This window comes from Coptis chinensis, chromosome 3, assembly GCF_015680905.1.
Source record: "Coptis chinensis isolate HL-2020 chromosome 3, ASM1568090v1, whole genome shotgun sequence".
In the NCBI taxonomy this organism is placed as follows: domain Eukaryota; kingdom Viridiplantae; phylum Streptophyta; class Magnoliopsida; order Ranunculales; family Ranunculaceae; genus Coptis; species Coptis chinensis.
In genome coordinates, this window is record NC_141458.1 from 52,161,497 (window position 1) to 52,172,774 (window position 11,278).

An 11,278-nucleotide genomic window follows, 5' to 3' on the forward strand; every position below is an offset into this window, starting at 1 on the left:
ATTTCCAATATTCCAAATGAGTCCCCCACATATAAGGTTAAACACCTTGTGGATCCCTTTCCAGAAGGAAGATGCTTTCCAAGGAGGGTTGAGCACATCCCCAATCCAGTTTTTTCTATAGATGCTTCTAAAGACTTTTGTCCATAAGGACTCTAAGTCAGTAGCAGCTTTCCAAGATAATTTTGCAAGCATAGCTATATTCATATCTCTAGCTTTTTGAAACCCTAAACCTCCCATTTGTTTATGTTTGCACAAATGCCCCCACCCAATGGTGTGAACACTATTAAAATTATAGGAACCATTCCAGAAAAAATCTCTACAAGCTTTGTCTATCTTGTCACATGTGGAGACAGGGAGAAGGTAAGTAGACATGACATAGAGAGGGGTGGCCTGAGCCACAGCTTGTATAAGGGTTACTCTCCTTGCCTGGGACAACACCTTAGCTTTCCATCCCTTAATCTTGTTATGAACCTTGTCCACAAGATAATCAAAGTCCTCAGATTTTTTTTTTAGTTAACATGATTGGGACCCCAAGATATTTGTCCTTTGGATCAAACAATTTCATTCTCCAGAACCTTTTCTGTTTAAACTTAACTCAAAATCTTACATTTATACTAAGAAAATGCTAGATTTGTCATAGTTAATCAGCTGACCAGAAGCAGCACAATACTCTTGTAAGATAGTCTTGAGATGGCTACTATCTTCAGTGGTGGCTCTAGAAAAAATAATCAAATCATCTGCATACAAAAGATGAGTGATAGCAGGAGAATTCCTCCTTATTTTGATTCCTTGGATCTCTCCCCTATTCTCAGCTTTTGCAAGCATTCTTGATAAAGTCTCAGAAACCAAAATAAACAAGTAAGGGGATAAAGGATCCCCCTGTCTAAGCCCTCTTTCAGAAATAATTTTTTCAAGAAGGGAACCATTCAACAGAACCTTGAAAGAAACAGTGGTGAGACATTGTAAAATCAAAGTTCACTAAAACTAAGTTTTTCAAAAATGTCATCAAGGAAGGACCACTCCACCCTATCATAGGCTTTTTCCATATCCATTTTCAAAGTCATCCACCCATTTTTTTTTTTTTTTTTGTTTGTATATGCTTCATGTTATGGAAAGCCTCACATGCAAGTCCAATGTTATCCCCTATGCTCCTCCCCTTTATAAAGGCTCCTTGGAAGGGGGACACAATCTTATTTATATGACATTTCAGCTTATTAGCCAGTATCTTAGAGATAATCTTGTAGCTAAAATTGCACAGACTAATCGGTCTGGACTTTGACATGTGGTCAGGGTTCGACACTTTGGGGATCAAAGCTATAAAAGTTTCATTGAAACTAGGATTCAACTTACCAGAAGCAAAAAAAAATCTTGAAAAAAAGCAGTGATACAATCCCCTATGATATCCCAACAATCATAATAAAAAACTCCTTGGAACCCATCAAGCCCAGGAGCCTTGAGCTCCCCAAACTTCCTCACCACTTGCCAAATGTCATCATAAGATGGTATAGCAATAAGAAGTTCATTCTCTCTATCAGAAATAACAGGATGAAAAAAATCCAAAATGTTGTTATTTACACCAGGGCAATCAGAACAAAAAATATTAGCAAAATACTCATTCACAGCCTTACCTACATCAGCTCTGCCAAATTGCCAGTTACCATCATTGTCTTTCATGCTTTCAGTCCTGTTTTTTCTCCTTCTATAGATGGTAGAGAGGTGGAAAAATCTAGTGTTCTTCCCCCATTCCTTTATCCAGTGATTTGTAAATTTCTGCTTCCAATAAGATTCCTCCTTCACATACCATTCAAGCAAAGTGGCTTTGAGAGCCTTAGCCTTATTATGATTATCAGTGGTGAAAGGTTATGATAAAACCTTTTCAGCTTTCTTTGGGTTTTTTTAATGTTTTGAAAAATATTTCCAAAGACATTCTTGTTCCAGTAAGAAAGATTATCTTTAGTGGCATGCAGTCTATTTAGCATTTTATATCAAGCATATCATGCATAATAGACTTCCAGGCATCATCAATACAAGATTTACAAGAAATGTCAGATAACCACATGCTAAAGAATCTAAGGGGTTTAAAAACTGGTAAGAGAAATATGCAGAGCTAAGTGATCAGAAGAATCATTTGCTACAGTCCTAACAGATGCATGAGGGAAACAGGTCAGCCATTGGGGGGTGGCCATAGCACGATCTAGTCTCTCCAGTACATAAGCACATGGAGTTCTATTATTATTCCAAGTGAATTTTGGTCCCTTGAAACCCAAATCCACCAACCCCAGATCATTGATCAAACTATTAAAATCCATCATGTATTTTGTAAGCTTGCTACGTCCTCCCACTTTTTCATTCAAACAAGAAATATCATTAAAGTCCCCAAAAAGGCACCAAGGACCAGGCACCGAAAGAGCAATGTCCCTTAGTTCAGTCCAGACCCTTTCTCTATGGCAAGAAACAGGGTCCCTATAAACAAAAGAGAAAAAAAAGGAAGCCTTGTTATAATAATTCAAAACTTTACCTGTTATTTGGTTCTTAGCTGCCCCAAGAATTTCCAGGTCCACTCCATCTTTCCATATGATTGTAAGTCCACAACTCAACCCTTCAGCAGGTGCACAAAAATTGCCCCCCAACTTTAGCATCTTACTTACCCCCACTACATGTCTACTATCCGCCATAGTTTCAGACAAGCACACTAAATCCACTCCCAACACCCCCATCTGGTCCTTTATATATTGAATTGACATGGTAGAGCCAATATCCCGGCAATTCAAGGTGTAGATCATCATTGAGGTGAAGGTGACTGTGTAGGGACAGTCACTGCGAACCCTTCTAAAGTATTTGCATGGTGTGATGAACTTTTTTGATTGGTACTGATAAAGCTACTCGAGATATCCATAGTCCTGTCATCTGACCTAGCATAATATTCCCAAATACTATCCTCACTGCCTTCTTAGAGTAGATCCTTGACCTTGGAAATTTGATCTACTACTTATGGGATTTCGTATAGCTGAGTCATCAATTGCCAAAGGTGGGGGCTATGAGACACTCTCATCCGAGTCATACTGCTCCATTTCTTGTTGATATGGGATCATCCTTGTCTCCCGATCTCCCTGTGTCTCAGTTGACTCACTGGAAATAGATATGATGTGTGTATTCCTTGGAATAAGATCCCTCCCTTTACCTTTCCTTTTCATCTCCTTAGCCAAAAATTTTGCTTTCTTAGATCTATTGAATGCATTCCTCACTCCTCTACCCAACATCTCCTCTTGTTTTTTTGATTTGTCAGCCATGGGGAGACTCAAGTGTGAGATCTTTCTTTTTTTATTGCTACCTGGGCTGGAGAGAGTGAATCCGGAGTCTTGTGGGTATGGTTTGCAACAAGGGGTAGATATGATTTTATTTTTCCTAGCAAATCTAGGGTTTCGCACCGCCAGCTGCTTGAAAGCTATGCTGTCTTTTCGAACCAGTCTGGTGTGTTGAAAAAGTATGGCTTAGGCAGCAGATACATTCCCCATACCTTGGATTCCATCGTATGTGTTGGGTAGGCTTAGCTCAGGTTGGTTTTCCAAAGAATCAATGTATAGAAGATAAGGTGTCGGAGTGTGGTACTCTATGTCTAGGGATTCTAGCTCCCTCAGACTGGAATGGGTTGGGCTGGAACCTGCATGCAGCTCCACCTCTCTATCTTCCCAAAGTTGAGGCCCAATATGATAGTCTTGGGCTTGGCCCATAAACAGATGTTCACTTCCATAGCAAGATCCAGAACCCGATACCAAGCCAGTACTTGCAACAGATGGGATAGGCCCAACATGTGTATTGTTCTGCGACCCATTAGGGTCAAAATTGCAGATCCTTGAATCCACTTCCATTTGTACCTCTGTGTTTCTTACCGTTGTAAAGCCAGATGGTCCCATCGTCTGTGCCCCTCCTGCAGAATTCCTAACGACTTTATTCCTGCTTTCCAGGTGTGATCTCGATGCCATGCTGGACTTTCCTCGCTCTGAACGTCCACATGTCACTGATGAGCTCCCATGGCCGGAGGATCCCTCCAAATCTAAAGTTGGAATCTCATTGAACCTAGGTAGTTTTGGTTGTCCAGAGATGATCACCACTTGTTTTTCCTTACAGGTTATCCCATTAAAGAACTTGTTGGCCTTCATCATGCTTGTGAAATTTGGTTTCACATCCTTGCCTGAACCTCCGCACTTGATCAAATCATACCGATGTTGTGCTCTAATACGGCAAGCATAGTGATCATGCCCTATCACCCCACAGAAGTAACAGAAAATGTCTAACTTCTCATATTTGAAGTTTACATGAAATGAAGTTCTTGTTTCAAGCATGACTGTTAATTCCTTTGTGAGTCTTTCCTTGATATCCAACAAGACACGAACCCTTGCTACCGGTTTATTGAACTCAATTGGACAGGATATATCCTCCTCAGAGACCTTTCCCAATTCCACACCAATGATTTTGACATTTGCTTTATTTATGCGTTCTCTTGGCAAGCCCCATATTTGAACCCAGTAGTTTACCATATCAAAGTTATAATCTTCGATGTGCTGAAATCTTACCCATTTCATGATGGATAGTATGTGATTGTGAATGAGCCAGGGCCCATTGGTGGTGACTTGTCATAGTTCATCCTCCTGGTCAAAGGTAATCTTGACGTGCTCTTTGGTGATGAATTCCATAGCAATTTGCCCTCTGGTTTGCCATATTCGGTGAAGTTCTTCTCCCAAATCAACTAAGTTAATTGGGTGTCCTCCATACATTTTCCCCACTACCATGAGTTTTCGTCATCCTGTTCATCAGTATTAAGGCATTCTATCCTCACTTGTTTTTTTGAAGTAAGTAGATTCTTCATTTGTTGTTGTAAAAGATCCACTTTTATAGCTATTGAAGTGGATGCTTCCCCTAACAGCAGGGGGTGTTGTGTGGAGGTCATTGTACTAACACAAAGAGGGGCTGGCTGAGAAACTTTGAGAGGAGAACAAGAGAAAGAGAGTTGAGCTGCTATCACCCGTAGGATAGGCTTGTGGTCTGTTGCTCTAATGTGTTCCATACCATCCATTATCACACTACTATTGGTCTTGTTTGACGACCTTTGATTTACATATATCGACTTCAACACATCTAAACTGACTGCTACTTACACTTTGATTGATTTCAACTTGTCAGCTAGTTAATTGACACTATTTTCTCACAGCGTTACAGATTCGACTACTCAAAGTTTCACTTGGTTATATATTCAGAACGTCCTCACAATCTTATATTTCTACTGGTGACAAGCTACAAACCAAATACGAATATTGGGAGCTAAAAGCCACCCAACTACAAGGCAGTTCATAAACCATGTCTCAATTTTTCTTCAAAACACTATATATATATCAAGCAAGCTCATTTTCAAAGGGGCTGTTCATAAGCCCTTTTTAGCTCATATTTTATTAAGGCTACTCGTATAATTTTTATAGGCTATTCGTAAGCCCTCTTTAGCTGGTATTTTATCAAGTTCATTTACAAGCCCTCTCAAGCTCATACTTTATTGGGACAAGTAGTAAGACCTTTGCATTCATTGAGGCAGTTCGTAAGATCTCAAACTTAATATCACACAAAGGCAAGAAATCGACGCACTACTAGGCAATTCATAAGCCTATCTATTTAAAGAAGTAGTTCATATGCCCTCTCGATCTCGCTCCAGATCACTACATATTATCAAGCTAGCTCATCTTCAAGAGGCAATCGTAAACCCACTCCAACTCATATTTTTACTAACGGAAATTCGTATGCCCTCTCCCCCTCATTATTATTTATTAAGGCAATTGATAAACCCTTAACGCAATCTCTACAAGTCACAAGTGCTTCCATTTCGTCTACCCAAATACAACCGACTAAAACGCCTTACACTTATTAGGTTCACAAACATACGGGTTTGATACTCCCTTAAACTATTATATGGGTTTGACATCCCCATGTTAAACTATCATACAGGTTTGATACCCCCCTAAACTATCATACGTATAACACCCGGCTATTTCTATTTATTATTTTTATAATATATGATTAATATTAATAATAAGAATAAATAAAATAAAATAAATAGGATAAAGATTAATGGAGAGAGAGGAAACGGGGAAAAGAGGATAAACCCTTTTCCCTGTTTTCGGGGGGTTTTGAAAATAAAATAAACACAGAGAGGAGTTCACACGGAAAAGTTTTACACATAGAGAAGAAAGAAGAAGAAAGGGGCGGAATTGTGCATGTCACACCCCGAATTTCGATAAATCAGATAATATAAATGATATCCGACTCCTCAATATCCGAGATGTGACAACAACCTCAAAACCCAATCTATATCATAACCCTAATGAATAATAACACATGCGGAAAAACTAAACAATAAAATACTAAAAACAATCACTCATCATTATGGAAACTTGTGGTCAAAAGTAAGTTACAAACTTCTTCACTTAAGAATTCGGAAAAAAAATAAAATTAAACATATGTCCTCAACAAATTCCACTACATCTCTGAGGAAAAATGAAACGACATCTTATTAAAAATAAATGCTAACATCAATCACGAAAGCAAAGACGCCCCTTCTCGAACATCAGCTAACCCTGTCGGTGATCGACTATGTTCATATAAGAACACACCCGATTAGCAAACATGCAAATCGGGTTGACATTATAAATAATCTTTGGTATGAGTAGCCTTAGTAAAACCATTTAGATATACATAATATTTCATTCTTTATATGGCAGGTAGTTCCTCCACCGAGGTGCCTTAGCTTAAGGTAGTTAGTTCCTTCATAAAGGCACCTTAGTTTCTAACTAAGAGTAAATAACTTATGGCAGCCTAGTACTTACCTTTATGCATGCTCTATCGCAGAGTGGGTCCTCTCTGTAAGAATAATTAGTTTAACCCACTCTCCTGCAAGCAATTTGTAATAATCATAGCAAAAATGAAACTTAACTTGAAAGTCTTAAATCAATAACCACACCTGAGGAAAATATCATGGCAGTAACATTTATTAAGTGTCCTTAGTAATACGTCGTCTCTATGTTTTACCTAGTTTTCCTGGCTACCACAATCGCTACCCAACGCCGAACATGTACATCCACATGCCTCCCCTCATATATTAGACCACTCCGTGCATAATTACCCTAAGCGGGATATCGCATACTAGGTAATCCTCACACGGAAGCCATTATGTGAGTAATGCCACTATTCGGCATAAAAGTAATGCGCGTCTCGTTCTAAAGTTTTGTGAACAAGATAATCAAGCCACTATTCGGCTACGCCAGAAGGGCCATTCAGATTTACTGAAACGCCCGAAGGGCCAATCAAATTGCACACGCCCACACAGGGCAAATGACATGAGTTATGGTAGCTAGGTTCTAGGATTTTCGTTATGTAATTTATTCAAATGTATATATCTATGCATCTTAAAATTTCCCTCTTTTCACGTGTCAATATTCACACAAGATCAACGGCAAATCTATATTAGATACTGACAAACAAGTTTTTGCAAGTGTCACCAACATCCTATCATCGGATTGGTCCATAAAATTCAATCTATAATATTTTGGAAAAAGTCAACAGTCAACGGGTCAACAGTCAACCCAACAGTCAATGGTCCTAACCAGTGGTCATCCCACCCGGTCCTCACCCAAACCCATATTTAAAAAGAGTTCAAACCCTGGTCCTAAGCGACTGGGCTAAATTGACCAAGTTTAACCCGGCCCATAAACTAATCTGGCCCAACTGGAAATTATCTATACTCAACAGATGTAAGAATAGTAAAAAATACTATCCGATCCACTTAACCTTCTAAGGACCAGCCCACCCAACCTTTTAAACCGGCCCAAAACCAAAAACTGATATGGTCCGGCCCAACTAATAAGTCACAAATCTAAAAAGTTACACACCGACCGAGAGTACTAGATCGCTCTCACGGTCATCCCCTTCGTAGCAACAGCCGATAGCTTCCAACCACCCCCAAAAATCCTTCACACACCACCCACAAATAACTCAGCAAAATTTGTGTGGGTGAAAAACCCCACAACTTTACTTCACCAAGCGACCCCAAATTTTCAGTTTTCGCAAACACCTCTAAACTCTTAGATCCGACTGCCATTAACGTTCTTGGAGCTTTCAACCCCCCACAAACTCCCCACTACCACCATTGATTAAACCAACAACCCGCAACACAACCAAAACAGTTCACAACAATGAAAATTACAAATAAAATCCAAGCCCTTAGTATCACAGTAATGAATATTTACAGGGGAGGAGGTTTGGGGGCTCGCGCCTCCCTTTACAACCACCTAAAGGTTTCAACAGTCCTAACAAATAACAAATCTAATAAGTTTAAGCCTTACAGAGAAGAACCATGGTTGAACAAAATGAGCAGGCATGAAAAAATGAACGAAACGTGTTTCTACAATAAGGTTATCTGGGTGTATATACGAGAAAAGAAAACTAACTACTCACCTCCTATGTTATCGGCAAAAAGAAATATCGAATACGACAACGCGAGAACCAATCCCAGCTAGCTCGCAAAATCCGCCGTTCTTCTTCGTTTTTGCTTGAGTGTGCTGTTTGTGTTTTTGAGAAAAACCTCCTTTCTCCGTAGACACCATATATTTAGCTCAACTTCCTATTTTACTAAATATTCTTATATCAAAACTATGGAATGTTATTTTCTATTAAAAGTACTATATCTATTAAGTTCCTTATGTTACTATCTTGTTTCCTTATTTAAAACTTTCCGAAAATTAAAGATAATCTATACCCAACATTAAAAATTCAAATACTAGTTTCCTATCTTAACATTATTCGAAATTACTATTTGGTATTCTCTCCTTTCTCTTTCTATCAAAAGTCAAACCCATATATTAGCACGTTGACCAGAAAAAAATACAATCAAATACAGACATACTAAATATTGTTACGAAAAATAATGTAAATAGAAATAGGGACCTTACAGTGCACCTCTTATCTAGCTTTCGATCGGATTTTTGGCGTTCTTTTCTATATATTTTTCTGCGGGATACGAGAGGTGAGTAGATATTTTGTATACGTGTAAATTTCTACGTGACTAGCGATGAAACATGATATTTATAGCCTGTCGTGAAAATATATGTTATGTTGGATGGGTATATATTGTCGTGTCTGCCGATTATAATTAGTATAATTATGATTTATTATCATCACAAATAAATACAGACAACTTCACATAAACATTTTTAGATCTCGTTAAATTCATGGAGTTAATGTATCATTTGTTTTTCTTAAAATCCTCTTTAAGGGATTTGAATGTAATTCCTTTGTTCATTCTTCAATTTAACTGTCGTCAATCTATGTAGATGTATATTTATTATTTGGGTTATAATATGATGAACTGCTCGGTAGTTTACTGTCAGGTTATTTGTTTGGGTTGATTTGGGTTGTTGGTTGGTTGTTGTTTGAATTGGATATTGTGGGTTAATGGTTTGGGTGTTGTTGAAGCTTGAATGGGTTGTTAATGGCGTCGAGATCGAATTTTTGAGGAGTGGTGGAATTGGGTTTTGGTTATGGCAAATTGTTGGGTTTTTTAGGAGGATCAAAACCGAATGATTTTGGTGTGGTGGGGAGTGAGAGTGGTGGTGGCTGATTTCGGTGGTGGTGTGAGCTGTTGAGGGAGAAGAAGGAGACCACAATCCAGTGCTCCAGAACTAAAGTTTTGTTTTAGTTGGGCATGGGCCGAAATTGAATGGTGGGCTTGAGTTGTTTTATAAAATTTTGGGCTTAAGTATTTTATGGTTTTGGGCCTTGAGTTGTTGGGCTGGTTTCTATTATTTTTGTGGGCGGGGTCCTTTTTATTTTAAGTGGACTGGATTCTATTAATTTAGATGGGCTTTGGATTAGAGTTTGTTTTTTGGCCGAATCTGTGCCTGGTTTGGAATCGAGTTTTCACCTAGTTAGGATCATATTCAAACTCTCGCCAAAACATAAAAAATTGAGTTTTCTGACTTTTCTTCCCAACCCAATTGGCATTGTCGCATTTCGAGGTCTATGGTGGTAGTTATGGTGTCTGAAAGTTTGACTAGCAGAAAATAGTGCGTCAGAAATCCGTTTCTATGCACTGTGTTCGAGCTTAGTTTTCGAACATTTAGAATGAGATTGAGTATTTTTGTAAAACATAAGAAAGTAAGTTCTGTGTGATAGCTTTTCAACACAAAAAGCCTTGATGCCTTTGGACACCTGTGGAAAGCGTTGTGTCATTCAGAAGATAATCCGTCAGAAATCTAGTTTGCTAAAAATTAGGATTTTTACCAAGTTTGAACTATTTTTACTCCGAGATAGAATGACATTGGGACTTTGAGATCTACATGAAAAAGTAAGTATACCTATCCTAGTTTTTAAATAATCAAGTAGTGTATCATTTGGATGGCTATAGGAAACGTTATTGTTTTGGCAAGTTACCTAGATAACTTACCATGTTTTCTTTTTAGGGGAGCTCTAGTTAATTTTTCTTATTGTAATGAGATAAATGATTTTACTTAGACATATGAGTGTCTTGAATCTTGATTGCTTAATTTCACATTTGTATTATACTCCAAGTACAATTGTTGCATATACACTAAATGTTAGTATAGATTTATGTTATATCACGTGTCATGTTACATTAAAGTTTGTGTTTAATATATATATAATTGAGGAATGAAAGGAAAATGAAGTGTGCAACCTTAAAACATGAATTCTTATTGTTCTTTGACTTTGACTATGTGGCTGATAAGAACTACGAAGGCTTGATTCTAATCTTGAAAGATTTAGATACGTAGGCAGCTTTAAGCAAAAGTGCAGCCACTATATCATATATTAGTTATTAGTTATTAGTTATTGTGATAACTATATATGTCGAAAGTTAGTACTTAATTGTGTACGTGATTGTGCTTGTTTAAAATGTATTCACGAGACATTTAACTAATGCGTTATTCCTGATTGAACCTTTTGATATCTATGATTTATATAATTGATAATGAGGTGAGTTGATTAGTTATTGTGTTTGGAATCTTTAGTAATGATTCTATTGTTTGAGACGATGTTTGTTTTGTAATGAAAATATTATAATAAATGAGAACTCTTGAGTGTTAAAATCCGGTGTAAAAGTGTCCGGTGAAAATTTAATGTGTCGCCCACATCTTTAGATCTCTCCACACCTTTTTGATGAAAAGAAATATTTATGACTAATGATGTCATGTGAAAAGTTGCCTTAGAGAGGAACTAAGGC

At 37.9% G+C, this 11,278-nt stretch overlaps 1 protein-coding gene across 1 annotated transcript; it reads right to left on the minus strand.

Annotated features, from left to right (window-relative positions):
• Positions 1-2,078: 2,078 nt before the first annotated feature.
• LOC147509975 (uncharacterized) lies at positions 2,079-2,675 on the minus strand. The gene has a single exon (XM_086597971.1). It carries the CDS (start codon positions 2,673-2,675, stop codon positions 2,079-2,081), a length of 597 nt encoding a protein of 198 aa, XP_086454097.1.
• Positions 2,676-11,278: the final 8,603 nt, after the last annotated feature.